Below are 27,041 nucleotides of genomic sequence, written 5' to 3' on the forward strand. Positions count from 1 at the left end.
GCGAAAACTCACTGGCTGCACTTGAAAGTGCTGCACCGGGTAGTGCAGCACCTGCGGCGGTTGGGACATCGCAGCGACGCCGCCCACACCGCCAACACCGCCCACACCGCCCACACCACCGCCCAGTGCCCAGGGCAGTTGGACTCCGCCCATACTGAAATAATAATATGGGGCTATGTTAAACTAATTCTTTATGTATTTACTAGCTTTTTGACCAATGACGTGTAGTGTAGTGCGTATTCAAAGGTAATATCGATAGGAATGCGATGTTTCACTGTGGTAAAAAGTTGCCTATGCTCTTCCATTTATCTATTATATAAAAATAAGTCGAGTTTTCCATCCTGACGCTATAACTCCAGAAAGCACGAACCGATTTCCACGGTTTTGCATTCGTTGGAAAGGTCTCGGGCTCCGTGAGGTTTATAGAAAAGAAAAGGTGTCTCTAGTGGCGAAACGGAGTTCGCCCGGTTTGCTAGTCATGTATCATCTCTGAATACAAAAATCGTGTCATACATAGATGGTTGTTACAAGAAAGAAAAAAAATATAAACACACTTACGACTATTTTAGTAGTTAAAGTCTTAATTTGATGGATTAATCATTTAAAAATTAAACACTAACAGATTTTAAATAAGATTTTTTTGCAACGTAATGTGCTTCCTTGTAGATTTATGTTCAACACTATTATCCGATTCAAATGCTGTTAGGATACGATCTTTTGGAGTTACATTAAGTGATAGTGATAGTGTTCATCAATCAGAACATGAATCAGCTGACTCCACATCGTTGTGTGATTCTCTTTCCAATCTATTCCTAACTATAAAAATATCTTGAACACTCACCCCATATACTGCTGCTGATAGCCAGCAAACTGTCCATACGAGTACCCCTGAACCCCTTGCATGCCCTGCAAGAAGCCGCCCAGTTGCTGCGGGTAAGTGTTGTACCAGTAGGAGGCGGGGGGCACTCCGCCGGTGTAGGCGGCCCCGAATGGGGAGTAGGCTGTACCGCCCAGCTGAAAGGAGCAATATTATTGGCTTTTAAATAAATAAATAAATATTTCAGGACAATTTTCACACGCGGCACGATCTGATGACGATCTGATCTACTAAGCTTTCGCTTGTGTTATGGAAACCAGATGGCTGATAAACATACATATATAATTTTAAATAAATACTTATATAGATAATTAACACCCAGATACTATAATAAAACAACAGAATGAAGTGCAGAACAGAACTGACATGTTTTATTATTTGAAACATATATATATACCTATATCACCAAACCAGCCAGTACAGTAAGAAGTTCACATATAACATATTAGATATTATTTTTAACACCCCCACTATATCTAACAATGTTATATTGATAAGTGTACAATAACATAAATATGCTGAACCCCCAGTTGTAATTGTAATCTTCACATCGCCAGAACATAAAACTGACAACTTTTCACTGTTTGCAACGATAATTTCCTGTTTCTGATCATAAGACGCATTCATAACCCAACTTTCATTTGCCATAAGGTGTACACTGGCTCCAGAGTCAATATACCATGCATTTTTATTGAAATTCCCGCTTAGGAACACAGCACTAAAAGCATTAGACTGCATTCGGGGTTTTTCTTTGGAGTTCGACGCGTTTTCGTTATTTGTACATTGATTTCGATAGTGTCCTTTTTGTTTACATCGGTAACATGTCACTGTCTTCACCTTGACGTTTGATTTTGACGGATCGACAATGTTACCAACATTGACATTTTTTCTTGACGCCATTTTATTTTTCATGTACTTCGAACGAGCTGCGAATGCTCCGCCAACTTCATCATGTTCCTCTATGGTTGACTCCATGTCTAACAATTTCGACTTTATAGAATCAGCCGTTATGTTAATGCCTGAATGCTCTATTGCCATGATCATCGGTGAAAACCGCTCTGGTAATCCTGCTTATAACAATGAGCCTGTCCACTGGTCATTTATTTCAAAACCTGTGCCACATAATTTTTGAGCCGTGTCAATTATTTGAGTCACATAGGACGTCATTGAACTGCAGTTTTCCAGTCTTATCGAAATTAGATTCCGTAACAGATTTATCCTTCTTGAAAAACCGTTGTCATCGAATAACTGTTGTAATTTTTCCCAGAGTTCTTTTGATGTTCTTACACTTTTTACATGTACAAACAAAGACGGATCGATTGTCATAATCAGCTTTGCCCGGGTTTTTTCGTCATCTGCAGCTCCTACGATTGCTCCTTCTGGCTTTACACAATGTTTCATGCCTTCAAGGATTAGGAAATTCTCTGCCGCGAAGCATCACTCGCTGTAATTTTCCCGTCCACGTAATTTAGGTACGTAAGTAGTTGGCCGCCATCGTAATTCCAAATAAAAATTTTATTTCACGAATATCCAACAACACAATGAAAAAACGTGTTGAAAAAAGCTTTTTAACACTCGTACCAAAACGAAATTCTTGTTAAAAAAACTGCTTTTTTACTGATTCTCTGGGCCCATAACCTATAATAAAACAACAGAATGAAGTGCAGAACAGAACTGACATGTTTTATTATTTGAAACATATATATATACCTATATCACCAAACCAGCCAGTACAGTAAGAAGTTCACATATAACATATTAGATATTATTTTTAACAGATACAGAGCAAACATCTATGTTCATCACACAAATATTTGCTGGCTGGGAATCGAACCCACGACCTCTGGCTTGGAAAGCAGGTTCACTACCAACCAAGCCAACCGGTCAGTTGAATATATGCTTACTTATCAGTTATCACCACATATAGTATAAAACAAAGTCGCTTTCTCTGTCCCTATGTATGCTTAAATCTTTAAAACTACGCAACGGATTTTGATGCGTTTTTTTTAATAGAGTGATTAAAGAGGAAGGTTTTAATATTATAATTTATTAGGTTTAGATAAAGTGGGTGAAGCTGCGTTCGACAAGTTAGTAAAACGATAAATTATTATTTTTCTGTATTTTTGGGATTCAAAAGTGCTTCTAAACGAAGTCTAGTCGAATAAATAAATGTTTGAATTTTGAGTTTGAATAGGAAAAAATCGATCGTTACGTAAAATTTTGCTGTGGGAAAAAAATAATCTAGAAAATTCATGACGAAGGAAATAATTATTTTATATATTTTTTTTAACATCAAACATATATAATAATATTCTTATACAGGGTGTCCCAAAAAGTAGTGATGAACGGAAGCTGGGAGGTAGAGGACCTAAAGGGCTATCCGAATCACCCCCATGTATGTTATGCGATTTTTCGTATTTTCGGAGTTATGACGTTTTTTTCAATTTTTCACCTATCGCCGAGTACGGTGATATTTTCACTCATGGTGACGTCAATTATTGCGGAAGGTGCTTGATTTTTTTTGTGTGCTAAGCTGAAAGATAGGCCAATTCAGTATGGTAACATTTACTATCGTTAGATCTTTGAATGGAATAAAAAAAAGAATTAAAATGCCAAGAAAGATAAAATTACCCAGTATGTTCTCCACTTCAAGGGCCCGTAAAAAAATAAAATCACATAAAAAAAGTTTTCCATTTGGCTTTTAAAAACTTGCTCTATCTATCAGGTAGCTACCCTGAAAATTTCATTTTATTATTCAGAAGGCTTCAATCGAAAAATTGAAATCTAAATGAGGTAAGTGCAAAAATTGAATTAACATGATGATTAATAAAAACAAATTAAAACCAATAACAAGGTGTTTAATTACCAGAAATTTTTAAAATGACCCCGCTATTGCTCAGTGCAAGTGCGACATCACCGTAAAAAGTTGTCTTTTAAATGTCTGAATGCCCTTTTATCATTTTTAATGGTTTCTTCTGCTACTATGAATTTCCAGGTTATTTCGTTCAAATTGTGGCAGTCTCTCGTCTTTGTAGTATCCCCACGGAAAAAAATCAATAGGGTTTATGTCCGGGGACCGTCGAGGCCAGGCTAAAGGGCAAAGATACCCTGAAAGATGGATTGGTCGTTGCAGCCTGCGCATGCGCTGGTGACGCCTGCCTTAAAGCCTGGCCTGCACGGTCCCTCGACCTAAACCCCATTGATTTGTTTCAATGGGGATACTAAAAAGACCTCGGTTACTTGAGAGAATGCTACAATTTGGACGAAATAACCCGGAAATTCATAGTAGCAGAAGAAACCATTAAAAATGATAAAAGGGCATTCAGACATTTAAAAGACAACTTTTTACGGTGATGTCGCACTTGCATTGAGCAACAGCGGGGTTATTTTAAAAATTTCTGGTAATTAAACACCTATTTATGGGTTTTAATTTGGTTTTAATGATCATCATGTTAATAAAATTTTTGCACTTACCACATTTATATTTCAATTTTTCGATTGAAGCCTTCTGAATAATAAAATGAAATTTTTAGGGTAGCTACCTGATAGATAGAGCGAGTTTTTAAAAGCCAAATGGAAAACTTTTTTTATGTGATTTTATTTTTTTATGGGCCCTTGAAGTTGTGAACATACTGGGTAATTTTATCTTTCTTGGCATTTAATTCTTTTTTTATTCCATTCGAAGATCTAACGATAGTAAATGTTACCATACTGAATTGGCCTATCTTTCAGCTTACCACACAAAAAAAAATCAAGCATCTAGCGCAATAAGTCACGTCACCATAAATAAAAATCTCATCGTACTCAGCGATAGATGAAAAATTGAAAAAAATGTCATAACTCCGAAAATACGAAAAATCGCATAACATACATGGGGGTGATTCGGATAGCTCTCTAGGTCCTCTACCTCCCAGCTTCCGTTCATCACTACTTTTTGGGACGCCCTGTATGATTAACTTATGTTTATTTAAGTTTTTGTTAACGTATATGTTAACATACAAGCTTGTAGTCTCATGACCTCATACATTGAAAATAGGGCAAATATATTTATCGTCTATTTCTCTAAGGATTTTCTTTATCGTAAGTAGGTTACCAGTTTTCTATACTATGCAGACATTTTTATTTTACATTCTATAAGGTATCGAGGTATTGGTTACATTTACGAGAATTTTATACGAGAACTAACTGCTATTCATTTAAAATTTGAACTAATCTTTGGAATTACTGGTTCGATTTTTATAGCCCATCGACATTTTTTATCGACGAAGGATCGAGGCTATATATCATCATGCTCAGACCAAAAGGAGTGGAACAATATGAGTAAAAACACGGGTCAAAGCTAGTATTTAATCAGTATTTAGATTGACAGAATACACAATATTCACTTATTAAATAACTGTGCATGTTATATTAAGCCCGTTTCCAGTAATAATGAAATAGCCAAAACAACGGTCTTCAATTTTCTATGACATTGATATGGGTCTTACGTCTGATCAATATTAAAACAAGCCTTTATGAATATTTCTCTTGTAATAAATATTATGAAACAATTTATTTGATACTAGTTTCACTTGCACACGCGAAATAAGAAACATTTCTTTATGCTTTTAGAAGCTAGAGTAAATATTTGACATAAGATTAATTCTAAATCTTATGATCATCAATTCAGTGGGTTAACCCTACAGACATTATAGATAGACATGTCACTAACACACAAATTCAACTTTCAATTACTATTTAGTTAAATCGGCAAACCATTTTATTGTTATTTGTCCTGGAAGGTTTCATATTATAATTTACTAGCTTACCACCCGCGGCTTCGCCAGCTTTGTCTAAAACCTAATAAATTATATACTAAAACCTTCCTCTTGAATCACTCTATCTATTAAAAAAAACCGCATCAAAATCCGTTGCGTAGTTTTAAAGATTAAAGCATACAAAGGGACATAGGGAAATAGGGACAGAGAAAGCGACTTTGTTTTATACTATGTAGTGATAGTGATATTTTTCTTCCCTATATATATTTCTACTGCCATTAAATAATATAGACTGGGGTAGAAGCCTTTGAAAATAATGAAAAGATAAAAAAAATCGCAGTCGGATGAAACCCATTAGAAAAGGAGGGGAATATGATAAAAATTTAAGGAAAAATAAATTACGGTCAATCCGAGTTCGGGAAGCGGGAGGGGGGAGCTTTTAAGAGAAAAAAATGGTTTCTCTCGATTTCCGACAAAACTACAAGTCCTATAGAAAAAAGTTCAATGGCAAAGTTGTAGGTAATTAAAAGTTCTACAACTTTTGTATTCACAATTTTTTCACATAACCTAAAAATTTAGGTGAAAAATTCGAAAAACCAAGTTTTTGGTCTTTTATTTCTATCTACTTCAAAATTTATTTTTTTTCTACGAAATTTGGTGGAAACTTACTTTATTATGTCCCAAATACACTGTAATTTATTTGGTTGAAAATATTTATTTTTTCGCCTTATTTTGAATTAATACCAAAAAAACAACCTAATTTTCAATCGAAAAGTCACCCGTCAAAATATCAGCTTTTTTCAAAAACTTGGGGTGCCTTTTATTCATTGAAATCTCTACTTTCATATGGTGTAAAAAAAATAAACACCACCATAGTAAATGTTCTCAGGAAATGCATACAAACAGTGTGATAATGAGCTTTTACTAAATCAGGCACACTTCTTGAACTCTATATCTTCTCTTGTATCGGCTTTTCGGTAATATTTCAAAAGAAAAATAATTATCTGTTCTAAGTTTAATATTTTACAGCATATTCAAAAGCAAAATGATGTCGATAAAAACATTTCAGGTAGTTCGAGAAGTGTGCCTGATTTAGTAAAAGCTAATTTTCAGACTGTTTGTATGCATTTCCTGAGAACATTTATTATGGTGGTGTTTATTTTTTTTACACCATTTGAAAGTAGAGATTTCAATGAATAAAAGGCACCCCAAGTTTTTGAAAAAAGCTGATATTTTGACGGGTGACTTTTCGATTGAAAATTAGGTTGTTTTTTTGGTATTAATTCAAAATAAGGCGAAAAAATAAATATTTTCAATCAAATAAATTACAGTGTATTTGGGACATAATAAAGTAAGTTTCCACCAAATTTCGTAGAAAAAAAATAAATTTTGAAGTAGATAGAAATAAAAGACCAAAAACTTGGTTTTTCGAATTTTTCACCTAAATTTTTAGGTTATGTGAAAAAATTGTGAATACAAAAGTTGTAGAACTTTTAATTACCTACAACTTTGCCATTGAACTTTTTTCTATAGGACTTGTAGTTTTGTCGGAAATCGAGAAAAACCATTTTTTTCTCTTAAAAGCTCCCCCCTCCCGCTTCCCGAACTCGGATTGACCGTAATTTATTTTTCCTTACATTTTTATCATATTCCCCTCCTTTTCTAATGGGTTTCACCCGACTGCGATTTTTTTTTGTTTCAAAAATTATCTACTCTAGTCTAATAGTCGAATCCTAGAAATTATTAGTAATTATTGAAATTTATAATATCTGTATTTTTCTTTATTTTAAAGTGAAACTTCTTAAGGCGAGTTGAGTAAATTTTCTAGGTCACGTCATGGCAAACCGTCATGTCATGGAGTAAGGCAACGATTTTGTTATTTTTGAATCTTGCCAAAGAAGTTTCACTTCTGACACGTGTGCTCGGCACACACGATCTTTTTCTGTAAATAAATACTATTCTAATCTTTAACACACCTGTCCTTGTGCTTGCGCGTTATTAGGGTCTCCAGATTCCTTCCCCCAAGAACATTTAACTGGCTGACCATTTATGTCTGTGTTGTGGACAGCCACTATAGCGTGGGTGGCGCTTTCCTTTGTTGAGAACCTGAAAATATTTAATTATTTATTAAATTTCAGACATTTTAGATGATAATACAGGATTTACTATATTTATTTTGTTATTTTCGCTATTTCAAGATGTAATAATAGACTACAGGCCCATGTTGAAAAAAAGACGGATTGCACTCTGGGAGTGCCGGCAGAAGTGAAAACTTGATTATTAACGTTCAGCATGTTTGGTATCCGTCTTACGCATGGAATATAAGGGCAAAAAAAAAAGGCCACATGTCCTGACGCGAGTTTAAGATTTTATACCTACCCAACGCCGCTAAAGAAGTTTTCACTTCAAAAATTATGGGTCATTTGAACTACCAGGTGACATTATTTTGTACGGCATCTGTGTCTATTTCTATACTGCTTTTAATCCATTATTCCGCAACGCCGTACAAAAATCATGGGAGACAAGGGGAAAAAATCTCTACCTGAACTTTCGAATTCTCATCTGCACTCAGGTGGACAGCTTACAAGTGACGTCATAGTGCTGAATCTTATTATTTTATGCTCTTATATCGTTCTATATAGGTCACCTGGTGGTTCAAATGACCCATAATTTTTTCAACATGGGCCTGTAGTCTATAACATATCTACTTTACTAATGAAATAACATGCATACCTATATAAGTATTTATTTAAAATATACGTAGGCAATTCAAATGCAATATGACTTGTAAATTATTGATGTTGGTTTGGAAATAATTTTGTATATGATCATTCTTTAAGGAGAGTTATGGTCGGAATTTTACTGCTTTTTAAACTGGTTATGTGGTCATCTATGCATGTTCTGCCCCCCTAGTCAAGTGGCTTTCTGTTAGCGTAGCGTTCAATAGAATAGACTACGAATGTATGAGATTGACGTAACCTGTAGATACGTTTATCTACAGCCTACGTCAATCTCATACATTCGTAGTCTATTCTATTGAACGCTACGCTAACAGAAAGCCACTTGACTAGGGGGGCTGGAATAGATATTATGTATTATTTTATTTATCGTGTTTCTGTCTGTCATTATTCTGGTGATTGATATTTGTGTGGCTTTTTTTATTACGAACAAAACTAAGTAATAATTGTCATTGTCAGTATGTGCATATGTATCTGCGTAATATTGATTGACTGTGTCCATGTTTTTTAATTCGTTTACGTTAAATCTGTTTCACTATCTACATCTACATGTATTTCTTAATCTGTCTCATCTAATTACCTGATAATAGCATATCCCTTATATCTGTTTGTATGTGTATTACTATATGTCTTTATTTATTTATTTAAATAGGTACACATCACAGCTGACATTTTTGACTAATTATACACAAATTTAATCACATGTTGCGGTAAAATGCCAGCCAAATTGTATGTACACAGCACAGTTGAGGTTAAAAAAAATTATTAAAAATTACATTATTTAGCGCAATTCATAGATCAAGTAAAATATTTTTTAAATACATGTCATGTCTGATAGTTACCTGATAAAAGCATATCCTTTATCTTTGAAGACCCGTATCTCCTGGATAGTGCCGAACGGCTGGAAGGTCTTCTGCACCAGCTCCTCAGACAGCCCGGTGGTCAGACCGCCGCAGTATACCGTGCAGTTGGTTGGGGAACTCTGGTTGTATACTTCGTCGAAGGTTAGGGGCTTGGAGTTGACTGGGGATAGAAAATGTGAATCTTTGTTAGGATGTGTTGTAGCTAAATCTATACTAATATTACTAGCGGTCCGCCCCGGCTTCGCCCGTGGTACCTACATGTTTAAACTATCCTATCTCTCAAGTTGGATCGAATTGCACATGGTGTGCGAATTTTATTATAATCGGTTAAGTGGTTTAGGAGTCCATTGAGGACAAACATTGTGACACGAGATTTATATATTATACTAGTGGTCCGCCCCGGCTTCGCCCGTGGTACCTACATGTTTAAACTATCCTATCTCTCAAGTTGGATCGAACTGCACATGTTGTGCGAATTTTATTATAATCGGTTAAGTGGTTTAGGAGTCCATTGAGGACAAACATTGTGACACGAGATTTATATATTTATATTAAGATTAAGATAAGATAAGATTAAGATAAGATAAAGCTGAATAGTTTGTTTGTTTGAACACGCTAATCTCAAGAACTTCTGGTCTGATTTGAAAAATGCTTTCAGTGTTAGATAGCCTATTTATCGAGGAAGGCTATAGGCTATATATTATTACACTAAGACCAACAGGAGCGGAGCACTGCGGGTAAAACCGCGGAGCACAGCTAGCAGCTTATAAACTTCTTTGAATTGGCAGTCCTAATCTTTATGTTAGGATGACTTGCAGAGGTTATTTTGAATCAGGCTTATAAAGTTTATTAAATTGACAGTCCAAGACAAATAGCACAAACGATAGTAGCATAGAATATTCTATTGAGTCTATTTATTCAAACGTCAAATACGTATAGTCATTGCCATCGACATCGTTGGCAGTTTTTACAAATGAAATGTAATTGTTATCCGTAATGATAAGTCGTAAAGTAATAAATAATAAATAAATATTTCAGGACAATTTTCATACACGGCACGATCTGATCCCATAATAAGCTTTCGCTTGTGTTATAGAACTTAAATTGAAAAAGGCGTCTGCCATTTGTCTGGGCCAGCAAAAAAGTAACATATAACATGATATAACTACGCAAAACGCTTTCTTTAAACCTGGCCATAATTTATCTAGATATTAACTTATTGTATGTAAACGCTAATATTAAATGTCTTCATGATAATTTAGAGCTTTTATTAAAATACAGGTATAATAAATCGTGTTTAAATTCAGTTCTAAAATCTGTCATTTTTATCCTTCTTTCTAATAAAAACATCTGATTTGCAGATATATACTGCTAAAATTGGAGTTACGAAACGTTTTGTAACGGACCGGAAGTGAACAGGAAGATTACGCGCGTACCGGAAATTGGACGGAATTAGGAGCTGTTATTACCGCCCCGTGTGAATAATTTATAGATTGCAGTGGTCGTAGTTTATATGATATTGAGTTGTTTTTATAATTAATGCGAAATGGAATTAAATGAAATAATATGTGAATAGTTTTATTAGTAACTTTGAAGAGGAATAATATTTCATCTTTTGATTATTATGGACATTGGATTTTTACATCGTCCTTAAACTCCTTGAATACAATAAATAGATGTAAGTGTTAATAGAAATAAATTTTTAGCTGTTATTAATTCTACGCAAATAGGTATTATGTAGAATAGATAGATATCTATTCTACATAATACGTATAACTAGATGCCTTTTGAGTTTTCTTAGGTAATGTTACATTTATATTTTAGGCTGAAATGCGTTTTCTTTGTTAATAATTTATATACTATATTATGACAGTTTACATCAAAACATTTTAAATAATACCATCCACTTTATCCTATACTCATATTCAACGGTTTTAACAACTCCATACAGTTCCAAAAATTCAAAACTAGGGAGGTACGTAATTACACACTGGGCTTATCTTAAGACGCTCAGAGTTGCTTCTGTATTGTCATTATACCCCCTCGTGGGGCACGGGGCTTATAATATTATGTTGTTCTCAAATTGATTCCTTTTATAAGTATTAAAGTTACATTTTGGGAGTTCATTGCTTGGTTATGTGAACGGCTGAACGGTTTGTGATGAAAAGATTAATAAAAACAAGCTGTTCCGGCAATGGTTGTTTTGTCTTACTATTTTTGCTTAGGGGTATGAAAAATAGATGTTGTACGATCAGAGCTATCCGTTATGCACACAGAATTGGATGAAAATCGGTCCAGCCGTTTCGGAGGAGTACGGTAACTAACATTGTGACCAAGACGATAGAATTTTATATATATAGAGAAGAGATAGTTCGCCTATGAGTAGATAGTGTTAGAAAAATATCTGTTATCAAAATCTAATATATAAAATTCCCCTGTCACAATGTTAGTTACCATACTCCTCCAAAACGGCTGGACCGATTATCATAAAATTTTGTGTGCATGTCGGGTAGGTCTGAGAATCGGCTAACATCTATTTTTCATACCCCTAAGTGATGAAGAGTAAGGTAGAACAACGTTTGCCGGGACAACTAGTAATTTATAGTATCATCATTCATCAGGCTAAAACCAATAGGAGCGGAGAAATGCGGGTAAAACCGCGGGGCACAGCTACTTAATAAGGTAACGCAATGAGATGAGAGCAAATCTAGTAATTAATAAATTAATTACGTTTTTAGAAAACTCAATATTTATATTTACTAAGAAAGCTAATTTTCTGAATAATACAAGCTTATTTGCCTAATTTTCGATTCCGTTTTATCTTCCTTTGAGAATATTTAATCCATGTATTTCATATTTATACGAACTAAGTTCCCTTACTTAGCTTAAGTTACAAATATATTACTTACTAGCGGTCCGCCCCGGCTTCGCCCGTGGTACATGTTTACGTTTTCTCTACATAAGAACCATCCTCGTACTTCAAGGAATATAATAAAAAAAGAATTATCGAAATCGGTTCAGCCGTTCTCGAGTTATGCGCTTACCAACACATTTTGCGATTCATTTTTATATATAAGATTTACTTTAATAAATACAGTAATTATTATAATCGAGAAATTTTGTGTATTAACTACAATTTACATATTATTTTACACTCAAAGACCGAAAACGCTTTAGCGAAATAAAAATTATAAAAAAAAAATTAAAAAGCCCACTCTTTAATAAGATATAAGAAAGAAAACAAATTATTGTATCGTCAATTATATATTATAATAATTGTACAAATTTTGAATTAAATCCAAAATCGAGTCGGTTACATACAAATATACACGTGAACCTCATATAAACGTGTTAAAAGGGAAAAAGTTTGAGACGATTAATATAAGTTTCACTTTAATAATAATTGTGTAAGTGACTTACGTTCATTTTTAGGTGCGGGAGGTTTCCTGGTAGCCCAGTTGGTCCGGATCGATCGGGAACCAAGCCATTGGCCATTCATAGCAGTTATAGCTGATTCTGCCTCCTGTTGATAAAATGGTTTTTCAAATGAACAATTATTCGTTTTAATATTTATATCGCAGCCTTTTCTTGTATCAATAAGCTGTTCCTTGAAGTGATTAATTTTATGAATTTTAGATTGTACATTACCTATGTTATACTTATTTAAAAAAAATATTGTTCTCCAGTGCCATTTACTGTGTTTGGTATAACACAGCAATTTTTTGGATATAAATGTTTTTGTATTCTTTTATTTATTACTAGCTTCCGCCCGCGACTCCGTCCGTGCGGAAAAATTAAGAAAAATTAAGATTTTTTTCTACGTGTTTTTCCAGGATAAAAAGTATCCCATTTTATGCCCAGGATAATGAGGTATAATTATACCAAGTTTCATCGAAATCGAATCGTTAGTTTTCACGTAATGCCTGAACATACAGACAGACAGACAGACAGACAAAAAATTTTTTAATCACATATTTGAGTTTGGTATCGATCCAGTAACATCCCCTGCTATTTATTTTTTCAATATTTTCAATGTACAGAATTGACCCTTCTACAGATTTATTATATGTATAGATTAATAGAATTAACTTATCAATTGTTCAATATTTTTAAGAACAGAAGAAATCGTGTATAAGGATTAATCGTTTCATTTGCCGTACCTACCGTGGCGTAGCCAAATTTTATTATTAATATTTTTTAGCTGAAGTCTCTAGCTCTTGCTCTTGCGCTTGAAATTGAAAGTAGCTTTGAAAATAGTAGGTACAGAACATACAGTAGATTTTGTCTATACAAATATTATAAAGAGGAAAGGTTTGATTTTTTGTTTGTTTGTTTGTTTGTATGAATTGAATAGGCTCCGAAACTACTTGGCAGATTTGAAAAATTCTTTCACTGTTGGAAAGCTACATCATTTCTGAGTGACATAGGCTAGGTTTTATCCCGGAAATCCCACGGGAACGGGAACTATGCGGGTTTTTTTTTTGAAAACGCGGGCGAAGCCGCAGGCGGAAAGCTAGTTTTACATACAAGCTTACATTTATTTGCTCTGACTTTGTTTTAGCCTAGTTAATATTATTTACTTACTGATTTCTTCAAAAACGAAACGAAGCCATATCCCTTTGATTTTAACGTCTGCGGATCTCTCACTACTCGGCAGTCCCTGTAAAAATAAATTATCATCATTATCAGCACATACTTTTTCTTAAATTATGTATTAAATTAAATTATTTATAAAAAAAAATCGTTTAAAATAAAAAATCAGGATTCTGTCACTCAGGAATACTTAACAGGTAATACGTAGATACAATTTTAGATAAACAAAAATCTTATCATTTATAATATTATATTACAGCGATAGATATCCGGGAAAATTTGTTATTTCTAGTAGCATATAAAAGTGAAGTCCCATGTCCCCAAGTGGGGTAAGGGGCAGATGCAATATGCATCTGTTTCACTGATCGATTTTCTTTAGGGACAAGTAGGTAATCAGCTTTCTGTGTCCTACCAGACCAAGACATTTTTTTTTCTCCGTATCCACCGGGAATCGAACCCAGGACCCCTCGGTGCCCACATAAACAGGGAAATACCATTGGACCCTTATCAGTTTCTTCAAGAATCGTAAAATTTCATAGCCCCATTAACCCGCTATAAGTGTGAAAGAGATAGTGCTGTGTGAGCGAGATAGTTATATGTTGAACTGTTTATATTGTTTTGATTGAATCTGTATTTTTGCATGGATTGTACGTCAACAATCTTTCTTTCTTTGATAAATATGTGATGAATATCGACGTCGATTTTGATGTAATTTTACATAGAGATAGTTGTAGATAAGTGATGATATATTTCTCTTAAAGAAAAAGTGTTTGTTAGTTTGTTTGAATGAGATCTCAAGAACTGCTGGTTCGAATTGAATGCTCAACATAAAACACATTTTTTTCGAAAATCAAGCCCTTATTGTATGAAATATAACAGCTGTTCTTGCCTGTGGATTTTCCACAATGTAGTTTTCATAAGCGGATTAAATCGCTTCAAGTGTAAACACACATGGCTTGGCGCCAAAATATCTTTTAGTTTTTCTTTCATATAATAAATAGTTTATCATGAATAAAGATTCATCTATCTAAGAAATATGTATATTTAATCAATTGCAAGTCGTAATATGTGACTTTGAAGAAATAACGAAAGAAGGAGGGAATGTATTTATTATTTATCTTTTCTTTGTGTCTATGTAATAAATACAAAAGTGAAGTTTGTATGAATTTCCAATTAAAATATGAAATTTTACATCAATAAGAATATATTATAGAAATAATGTTTATATTACACCAACTAAATATACAAAAAAGTAGGTGCCATAAATATACTATGTATTAAATAAAAAAGGAATGTAGAACGTCCTGTTTCCAATACCTACAGTTAAAATATGTAAGACATAGTAATTTTAAATTAATAAAAAAGGCTGCATTGAATTCGATTATAAAACCTATCTATAACATAATAATAAATAAAAAATAACAAAGAATACTCACGAAATCTCGCCAAAAGGTGCGAACGCGTCCCGAAGACTCTGCGTCTCGATCTCGGGACTGAGGTCACCAACGAAGATGTGATAGTGTTCTGAAACAAGATATCATCATCGTAAATACATAAAATAAACTCAAATATTTATATTTATTCAAATAGACTTCACTTTCGAATCATCATAACATATTTTTAACATTTACCACCGATTCGGAAAGCAGTATCTATGGAGAAGAACCGGCAAGAAACTCCATAGTTGCTCTTTCAATACATAAAACACACCTATAGATATAATTAAAAGAAAGTCGTGTTAGGGCCAGCCCCCCTAGTCAAGTGGCTTTCTGTTAGCGTAGCGTTCAATAGAATAGACTACGAATGTATGAGATTGACGTAGGCTGTAGATAAACGTATCTACAGGTTACGTCAATCTCATACATTCGTAGTTTATTCTATTGAACGCTACGCTAACAGAAAGCCACTTGACTAGGGGGGCAGATATAATGGCGGAGCGCAACTCAGCGTATTTTTCATTGTCAAGCTATTATCGACATTGTGCTCATTAAAATAATATTCAAAATCAAATAACAGCAATTGATTACCGAGCAACATCGAAGCGTAATAAATAGACCTTGGTCACGTCTGTGTCTGTGTATGTTCGCGATAAACTCAAAAACTAATGCACCTATTTTCATTCTGTTTTCACCAATTAATAGAATGGTTGTCAAGGAATATAATTTGTAGTTAACAACGCGGACGAAGAGCTACCAACATAATATTAAAGCCATTTAAAATTATATTATCTTCTAACCTTTAAACAAAGGAATAGGTAAAATAGTACTCAAACTCGTATCATGATTTTAGTCTAAACATGACGGAATAACATACATCGTATATATACAATATTATAAAGAGGAAAGGTTTGTTTGTATGTATGTATGTATGTATGGTTTTCACGCATAAACTACTGGACCGATTTTGATAAAATTTGGCACAGATAATCTTTAGACCCTGAGAAAGAACAAAGGCTACCTTTTATTGCGAAATATGTACCACGGGCGAAGCCGGGGCGGACCGCTAGACGTATTAGACCGGGAGATACTGACACAAAATTTCGAGTCATTTGTAACAGGATGGCGGTTCTACAGGGGTCTTAGTACGCAATGACAAAAAGAAAAATGATGGTGTGAACGCTGGTACCGGTGGGTTAGTCGCGTGGGCGTTAGTCGAACTCGTCGGAAAAATAGCGAAAGTCAAACGATTTGTAACACAAAAATTTTAGAATTTACCGATAGCCCATAAAAAAGAAGTAGGCGGTAGTGTCATGCCATACTTTTCCGGTATGACTTACAGCCCGCCATACCGACGCGAATGTGTTGATTTAAAAAAAACAATTATTCAACCATTTGTACCAAGCTAACTTTTGCACAGGTAACCATCGTCGTGCAGCCATTTACGAAAATCGCCATGCCATACTTTTCGGACGATTCCAAATGGTCGCCATACCGCCGAAAATCTGCAAATTTTTTTTATTTCGCCAAACTTTTTGTACCAGTATTGCAATTGGATTTTCGGAGAGTATTTGATAAAATGTGACCATTATTATATTTGCCATACTTCTAGTAGCGGGAAAAAGTGCTGTCATACTTGAAAAATAAATTTATTATTAATTTATATAAGTGAAGATTTCCAACACCTAGATCTTTGAAATTTTGTATTTATATTCGTTGATCCTCAAACTTACAGGAAAAATAAGTGCCATACTGTTACAAATCGTTTGACTTTCGCTATTTTCCGACGAGATCGACTAACGCCCACGCGACTAAGCCGCCGGTACCAGCGTTCACACCATCATTTTTCTTTTTGTCATTGCGTACTAAGAACCCTGTAGAACCGCCATCCTGTTACAAATGACTCGAAATTTTGTGTCAGTATCTCCCGGTCTATATATATTTTAATTCAATCCTAGCTGAGACAACCACATGCTGAGAAGCCATCGCGTCTTTTTGTCTAGACGAATAAATAGGTCATTCTAGTGTACATTAGATTTATTTACCTAGTCTACAGCGAGACAGTATGATAATACAAGTCTGCGTTAGTCTAGCCACAGACTAATAATAATATACTACGTATACAAGTCTAGCTATAGATTACTTATAGTAATCAAATTTCGTTTTTGCACGCCTCATAAGCGAAGCTTTGAGGTGGGTACTACTGTCACTTCGCGCAAAACATCTGATTTTTCAAACTTAAAATGTCTTTATGTATCATACATTGCACTTGTAAGATAATACATACACACACATATTAAGAAAAAACACTATTTTTAACATTCATGATATTTTTGATGTCATTTTTGTTATTTAAACTAGTTAAAAAACAGTTTAAAAAAGTTCTGTCTTGGACGTCCGTGTGTCTGTATGTGCGGAGGATTTTCTTGTTAACACGATAGCGACCGAAATACTTTACTAATCGAGTCTTTTTTTTCTCTTACGCTTGAGTATGCTCAGGAATAGAACCCTTTCATTTTTCAGGGTCTGATTCGATGTGGTTTAATTGTTATTAAATAAACAAAAATAATAATTAATAAATAATTATTAAAAAAAATTATGAGGCGTGCACTTTTGGATTTTCCAAACTATTTTAATATGTAGTAGCTGTCCCGGCAAATGTTGTTCTACCTTACACTTATTACTTAGAGAAAGAAAAATAGATGTTGGCCGATTCTCAGACCTACCCGATAGACCTACAAACTTATTTACCTACCTTATTCTTGAGAATCGGTCCAGCCGTTTCGGAGGAGTATGGTAACACATTGTGACACGAGATTTTATATAATTGTACAGAGAAGAAGACAAGAAGATTACTAGCTAGAACCCGCGGCGTCAATCGTTTGATATACGACTTAAAAGTTAGCTATGTGTTATCGAAATAATTATCTATCTCTGCACCTTTTCCATAGCAATCTGCTATTTGCATAAAAATGTAATAATTCATACATTTGGAAACATAGGGACAGACAGAAAGACTTTTATACTATTTAGTGATGAAAAACAATATTTTTCTTAACCTTAAAACAATGTACATTTTTCGAAACATCCAAAACAAAACAATCAAATTCACAATGATTACATCTAAGCCAAAAACGACGAAACATAATTCTGAACGATTTTTTCTTGTCCGAGATTAACGAACCAACTATTCAACTAAATATAACCAAACATGAATTATGCTGTCTGTACAGTATAGTGTACATAATAAATACGAATGAATACAAATTCGCTATCTATACCTATATAGCCGGACTACGTACTTAAGCTAGGGTTGCCAAACGCGAAAAATTTTCAAGTGCACTTGACAGGACGGTCACACTGAATTTTGTATAAAGTTTTAGGTTTATAACTGGTTATTAGAGTTGTTGTTGTGTTTTGTTTGGTAACAATGGGTTTAAATGTTTTTAGATAATTATTATAAAATTTTATTTAGTTAAATTACGTTATTTCACTTGTTTATGTTATATTTGTTTGAAAACTACAAATTTATCCTTGGTTTTGCTTTCATGTAATTCGTTTTGCTTAAAACGTTTTATAAAGATAATAATAATCGTAAAAAAAATGTCTGAATTATAAAAATCGACCATTAAAAGCACACGAATATCATAAAATAACGATGCACGTTCATTGAGTCTTAATATACAGCGTGGAAATTATATTTTTATTTATTTATTTGACACTTCATTACACACATTATTTTATAAAATATAAAAGTAAATAATAAATCACAAAGTTACAGCTTTAATATGTGTAACGGGGCGGCCTTATCACTTCAGAGTGATCTCTACCAGGCGATATTGCACGCCTCTTTTATTAATTAACTTTATTCGTGTCGATTTAAAAGAATGAAATAACTATTTTTTTATATACCTTTTCTTCTTATTATCTTAATAGTTCGATTCCCGGTCGAAGCGAGTGAATTTTCGAAAATCTTTGAAAGCATTTATTTTTCTTTTTAATACTAAAGGAATGTTTCCTTTCTGTAAAATTTGCTATTTCCAATATTTCAAGTACCTACTTTCCCTCTAGGGCCCATAGAAATTTGTACACTGTATAGTTATGTAAGTATTTTTTATATATTTGTACTAACTAGATTTCCGCCCGCGGCTTCGCCCGCGTTTTCAAAGGAAAATCCACATAGTTCCCGTTCCCGTGGGATTTCCGGGATAAAACCTATCCTATGTTTTAATCCAAGTTACCCTCTATATGTGTGCTAAATTTTATTGTAATCAGTTCAGTAGTATTTGCGTGAAAGAGTAACAAACACACACACACACATCCTCACAAACTTTCGCATTTATAATATTATGTAGGATATCGAAAAAATAGCTTTAAAAATGAAAAAAAAAAAAAACACACCCATTTAACAACTAAAATGAATCTGACTTGAATTAAAATTCATCAATCCCTTTACTCTCTTAAATGTGCGAAATATACATACGTACGTACCTACATATATACACAAGATGACCCCGGGAAATAACTAGCTGACCCGGCAAACGCCAGGACACCCTTCACTTAGGGATATTAAAATAGATTACGACCTATTCACAGTCCTACCGAATACATAAAAAGTTACATAAAAATCGGCCTGCCGTTTTTGAAGTGTCAGTTACAAATACAGTCTTTTTGTAAGTTATAATTCAAGCGGATGGAAATAATAAATAAAAACATCATTAAAATCTGTTCAGCTGTTCTTCAGATATAAGTGGTATAACTGACACGACTTTACATAGTGTAGAACAAGATCGTTATTCGCTGTCAATTTATCTGTCCCTATGTATGCTTAGATCTTTAAAACGACTCCGATTTTGAAAGAAAGAAAGAAAGAAATTTTGATGCTGTTTTCTAAATAGTGAGTATCAAGAAAACGGTTTTAGTAAATAATTAATTTATTGAGTCTTAAACAACACGCGTGATGCCGCAGCCTAAAGCTAGTATATAATATTATACGAGTAATTAATGAATATATTATTTTAAACTATCTTCACAGCGCAAAAGCGGAAACCTAATAGTACATATATACTTAAAAACCATACCCTTTTTTCGCAGTCGGTGCAAAAATAACAAGCGACAGCCCTAGCCTCATTAAAAGTAATCAATAGTAGTTAGGACGTCTGTCTCTCTCGCACCCGCTGAAACATCGTATTTGCATCTCTATCCAATATGGAGGGTTTAATTCATGTCATTATAGAGTTGCATCAATTCATATTGAGTTTATTTTTTATCTGTATCGATTTTTTTTCATATTTCTTACTTGTTTGCTTTGCTTTAGATTGTGATAAAATAGGGAAATAAGTATAATATCAGATTATGTTAGAGATATAACTTATAAGTATCACATTTCTGATTTTATTCATTACTTGCTGTGCTCCGCGGTTTTACCCGCATTGCTCAGCTCCTGTTGGTCTAAGCGAGATGATATATAGCCTTCCTCGATAAATGGGCTATCCAACAACGAAATAATTTTTCAAATGGAACGAGTAGTTCCTGAGATAAGCGCATTAAAATAAACGATAATCCGTTTAAAGTCTTCAATTTCCAAATCTAGGTATACTAATATTATAAAGCTGAAGAGTTTGTTTGTTTGAACGCGCTAATCTCGGGAACTGGTCCGATTTGAAACATTCTTTCGGTGTTAGATAGCCCATTTATCAAGGAAGGCTATAGGCTATATATCATCACGCTACGACCAACAGGATCGGAGCCACGGGGGTGAAACCGCGCGGAGCAGCTAGTGTATAATACTCGCGTTAAATCAAACATAAGAAAATACTATCGCATTTCTATTTCACATATCCTACTAATCATTATACAATATACATATATCATAACAAAAAAATCGCTGTCGCTGTCTGTCCGTCTGTTATTCTTAAATCTTTAAAACAGATTTTGAAACGGTTTTTTAATAGATATCTTCGGCTACGTTCGCTTTGTCTAAAACTTAATAAATTATATTCTTAAACCTTCCTCTTGAATCACTATATCTATTAAAAAAAACCGCATCAAAATCCGTTGCGTAGTTTTAACGATTTAAGCATACAAAGGGATACAGGGACAGAGAAAATGACTTTGTTTTATACTATGCAGTGATTAGTGATATATGTGTGGATCAATAGACGCGTCGTTACGCATAAACAGCTGATCGTATCTGTATGAAATTTGTCACAGAGATAGATTATATAGTCTGGATTAGCATACAGACTGTTTATCCGATAAGCTTCAAGTAAATCCGGAGACTGGAGCGTGTATATTTATATAAATAGGGCACATAATATTATTTATAATTAAATTAACAATTACATTAGTAGGATGTAAAAGAAAGTCGTGTTATAACTCAAGAACGGCTGAATAGATTTTGATGATTTTTGGTTAGTTTGATTCGTCTGCACAGGTTATACCCCTAATGTGATAAGACTAAGGCAGCTGGTTACTAATAAAAATTTGAAAGAAAAAGATACGACACGTGCAGAGCCGGGGCGAACAGCTAGTTACTATAAAGTTTTAATTTGCATAAATTTAGCTTTATTTTTAACAAAGTTAGATAGAAGCCGCGTGCTGAAACTAGTTTGAAAATAATACCCGATAACAGTTTGAGAACCGATAAACGATAATTCAATTATTTCATACAAAAAGTATATTTTCAAGCTCAAACATTTTACATTTCTCAATATATAATACTAGTGGTCCGCCCCGGCTTCGCCCGTAGTACATATTTCGCAATAAAAGGTAGCCTATGTCCTTTCTCGGGTATCAAAATATATCCATCCAAATTTCATGCAAATTGGTTCAGTATTTTAGGCGTGATTGAGTAACAGACAGAGAGACAGAGTTACTTTCGCTATAATATTAGTATGGATTCCCCTCTCACAATGTTAGTTACCATACTCCTCCAAAACGGCTGGACCTATTCTCATGAAATTTTGTGTGCATATCGGGTAGGTCTGAGAATCGGCTAACATTTATTTTTCGTACCCCTAAATGATGAAGAGTAAGCTAGTACTGTAATAAAAATATGTAGAATTTTTCAAAACCCAAAACCTTAACATTTTTACACGAATATTAATTCAGGTAATTAATTAATGAAAACTGGTATTAATTATTTGGAGCGCGTTAAGGTGTTAACACACGTGCAGCGTTTTTTGTTTGACCTAATTTTAAAACGCTCTTTGTGGTGTGTGGTCATTGAAATTGTTAATGAAATGGTAAAAAATAGGATTAATTATATACGGAATACGATAAGGAAATACGATCATAAAATAAAGGTGTACACGTTTAAGCGTAGAGTGAACCGGTACTTACTAGGGAAGCGCGTACCCTCTTAGGCCACATCTTAGCTTTCCATCAGGCGAGATTGTGGTCAAACGCTTCCCTATCTACAATCCATACTATTATTATAAATGCGAAAGTAACTCTGTCTGTCTGTCTGTTACTCAATCACGCCTAAACTACTGAACCAATTTTCATGAAATTTGGTATGGAGATATTTTGATACCCGAAAAAGGACATAGGCTACTTTTTATCCCGGGAAAATAACGCAATCCCGGAAATCCCACGGGAACGGGAACTATGCGGGTTTTTCTTTGATTGCGCGGGCGAAGCCGCGGGCGGAAACCTAGTAAAACAATAAGTATAAATCTTATTCTATCTATACGTATATGATATCACGCGGCGTTACCGCGCGTAGTGTGAAGAACCCTTATTCATTACGAATCCAGGTCGCGTCTATACATTATTAATACTACGGATTTGCATGTCACGCCGTTTGCTTTGCGTTTAGTATGTCTTTGTGTATTACAATGTGACTTTGTGAAATTGCCGGGTTTATTTATTTATTTATTTATTTATACATCTTTGACTTACAGTACAAAACATACCAAAACGCACAAAGATAACAATTATTACAAAGTCTGACTTAAAAATAAGGTACAATTAGAGACAAACGATACAATATTAACATTAAATAGGTCCACTTCAGATTTAGCACGTAAAAATTTATTTAACAAATTGAGTGCATGATGGGTGGGTGCACTCCAAGCGGCTCGCGTCCGGAGCAGGCTCTCCGCGAACAGCGGACGCGAGCGCCACTGCACGGAGCAGCTCGGTGCCCACACACCACAGGCCCCCAGTGCCACGGGATTGTCAATTTTGCTATTTAACAGCAGATAATAATGAACCATAAGCGCGCGCTCGCGTCGTAGCTCGAGTGTATCCATTCCAACCATCCCCGTAACGTACAAGGATGGATATAAGTAGGGATAATATCCATACATCTTCCGGAAAAGGCATCTTGAGAACTTACGTTGAATTTTTTCAATCATTAACGTGTAAATTTTTTCATGCGGGCTCCACACGATAGCGTTATATTCAAGCTTACTACGTACAAACGCATAATAAAGGCTAGTGATAACAGTTTTGTCATTAAAACGAGCAGTCTGCCTAAAAATAAATCCAAGGGCTTTATATGCATTATGGCATAAATCAATTATGTGGTCATTAAAACTTAAGGAACGATCGAATAATACGCCTAAATCACGAATCGAATTCTCTCTAGCTACAACCTTATCCAAAACTTTATAGTCATAGAGATGTGGAGATTTACTCCTAGTAAAAGTCATTACTTTACATTTTGCCTCATTAAGATCTAAACGGTTCATTTTACTCCATTCGCAGACGCTATTTATATCGTTTTGTAATGCCTGACAATCCTCAATACTTCCTATAGCCAAGTATAATTTGAGATCGTCGGCAAACATAAGACACTGGGAAGAACTAATAACGTCTGGAAGATCGTTGATCATTACCAGAAATTGAGTAGGTCCGAGGGTACTGCCTTGACTGATACCAGAATTGATGGCATATGGATCTGAACGATAACTACCAAGTTGTACAAATTGAAAACGATCCCGGAGGTAGTCTGCAAAATATTTTACCAGCCTGGGAGTGAAACCAATCATAGAAAATTTGCGCAAAAGGACGTCATTATCTACGCGATCGAACGCTTTTTTAAAGTCGAAATAACTGACATCGATTTGTTTTTTCCGATCTAAGTTTTTAGAAGCGTAGTCGACGAAATTAATTAAATTTGTTGATGTTGATCTACGGGCACGAAAACCGTGCTGACAATCCGATAATCGAGAACTTATTTGTTGTGAGACGTGATTATTTAAAATAATTTCTAATACTTTAGCAAAAGTAGATAGCACCGCGATAGGTCTATAGTTCTCAATGCTCACTTTGGAGCCACTCTTTGGAACCGGTGTAACACGCGAAGTTTTCCATACGGTAGGATACGTATCAGTTTGGAGAGACAAATTAAATATGTAGTGAAGAGGTTCAATAAAAATTGATATACAGTCTTTAATAATGAACGGCGGTATATTATCCGGACCTGCTGCCGAATGCGGTTTAAGGCGCCGAATTGCAAGCTTTATATCAGATTTTGAAATGTAATCTATAGAAATACGTGATGAAGCGACGCCGGATACAAGCGAAGCCTCCTTATAATCAAGTTTTGGTTTTTCATTTAAAAATACTGATTGAAAATATTTAGCGAATGCATTTGCGGCGTCAATACCACTTACTTTAACACCATCATAGTCATATTCGATACGCAACTTACTAGATGACCGCTGCTCCTTTACAAATGCCCAGAATTTCTTGGGATCGTCTTTAATGTTGGTTTCAATTTTTTTTATATGGTTCTGATAAGCCTGATTGATAAGTATTTTTACTTTACTTCTATAGTATTTAAACATTTCAAGGTTATACTGTAGACCAAACTGCTTATATTTTTTTAAATTAAAATATTTAATTTTTATATTAGTAACAACTTCCGTAGTGAACCACGTCGGATAAGTATATCGTGAACTATTCATAGCATGTCTCTTTTTTGGGACGCATTTATTGAAACAATTAAATAATTGTGTGTACAATCTATCTACGGCACTATTTACACTAGTACAGGAATAAACGTCATCCCAACGCAATGATTGTATGCACGCATATAATTCATTATAATCTGCTCTACGGAAATTCCATTCATTTAATTTACTACCAGTCCGTACACATGAATCGTTTATATTGTAAGTCCTTAAATATGCTAATTTCACCAACAAAGACGGATGATAACTGTCAATGGGGACAAGTGGTGGTGTGTCACTACTTACCTGTAATTCCCTGCTACTGGCATTACTTAATACAAGGTCAAGAATTCCACCCATCTTATTCCTAATAGTATTATACTGATGCAACTTACTGAAGGAAATCATATTATTATATTTATAAATAACATTTTTTGATGCTGAATTTAAGTTAAAATCGCCAAATATTACAATTTTATATGATGAGAAACGTGTACTTAATTCTTCTAATATTTTAAAAATATCATAATAAATGTCCTCATTAGAACCAGGTGGTATATACAACACACACAATAACATTTTAATGCCATTGCGTTTTACCGTGGCTACTGTAATTTCGAGACAATCAGTACAACTACTTATGTAATTTTTAACACAAATATTTTTTATATTATAACAATTTCGAATAGCTAACAATACACCACCCCAACCTGAATCATTGCACCGATCTTTACGCAATACAACATAATCGTTTGGAAACAACTCTGAGTCACACACACTACTATTTAAAAAAGTTTCAGTTAAAGCATAAACATCGTATTGTTCACTTAATATAGAATTCTTACATACATCTAATTTTGTGCGCAAACCACGCACGTTTTGATAAAACATACAAATAGTTTTTAATTTAGGAGTTTTGTGTCGTTTTACGGTTGCGAAATCCACTACGCCATGGCTTTATGTGCACATCCTCAGCCCAATGAATAGGCGACATATAAGTGTCCAAATTTTTTGTGGGAACTGTCAACTTAAAGGATGCATAGTCACCACGCGAATTCAATTGTTCCACCAAACATTTATCATTTGGGCAAATACATAACAAATGTTTTATAATTTGTTCGACTGTAGTACCTTTTTTTAAATAATAGATATGCAAGTAACTTTTACGTTCGGACGCCTCCAATGACGTCGAACCGGGCGCGGCCGTACCACGAGCTACATTTCTCGCCTCACGTCGAACTCGACGAGGCCTCACGTCGACCCATTCCGTTGTAGCCCCGACTCCGTTACGGTCGTCCGAACCATTGGCATCTACGAACGCGTCTTGCGAGTTCTGCGTGACTTGCGTAGCACACGTAGTAGGGGTGATCTCGCCGTCAGTGCCGCTCGGTGGGGACGGAGATGCGAGCGGCAATGTCTTCTTCCCTGCTCGCACCTTGGGCTTCGCGACGTTGATAGTCGTAAGCGCACGAAGACGAGCATCGCGAAGTGGCCGCAGCTTAGAGTTACCCTCTTCATCATCACACTTTTTATTTGGTGAACTCAAATGTACCGTCGGTTCTCGCATTTGTTTACTTTCAACAAAATCTTTTATAATCAAATTCTGTTCTAGAATAAGCGTTTCTAGTGAAGTTACTTTATCTTGCAGATGTAACACAGTCTTATTCAACTCACGAATAACATTTTCCAAAGTTTTGTACGACATATTCACAGATTTTATTTTTTAAAGTAACAGCTGAGCGAATGCGTTAACCCTTGCAAGCGCGCGGGGGGAACTGACTGACTGACGGTTATACTAGGATAGAATATCTACAGTTTTAAATAACATTTTTGGCAGAGACGTTGCAAGTTTTAAGTACTTTTCATAGTTTT

At 34.6% G+C, this 27,041-nt stretch overlaps 1 protein-coding gene across 1 annotated transcript; it reads right to left on the bottom strand.

The window, feature by feature from the left end:
• Positions 1-837: 837 nt before the first annotated feature.
• On the bottom strand, positions 838-26,874 carry LOC149895331 (uncharacterized). The gene is made up of 7 exons (XM_090118757.1): positions 26,337-26,874; positions 15,265-15,352; positions 13,820-13,895; positions 12,656-12,758; positions 9,215-9,395; positions 7,611-7,740; positions 838-1,014 (listed from the first exon to the last, which is right to left on the bottom strand). Exons 1-7 carry the CDS (start codon positions 26,872-26,874, stop codon positions 838-840), a joined length of 1,293 nt encoding a protein of 430 aa, XP_089974883.1.
• Between the last annotated feature and the right edge of the window lie 167 nt (positions 26,875-27,041).

This window comes from Colias eurytheme, chromosome 31 (assembly GCF_061535395.1).
Source record: "Colias eurytheme isolate Ceu_HAF_F1 chromosome 31, ilColEury1 Martin Lab GWU primary, whole genome shotgun sequence".
Lineage (NCBI taxonomy): Eukaryota > Metazoa > Arthropoda > Insecta > Lepidoptera > Pieridae > Colias > Colias eurytheme.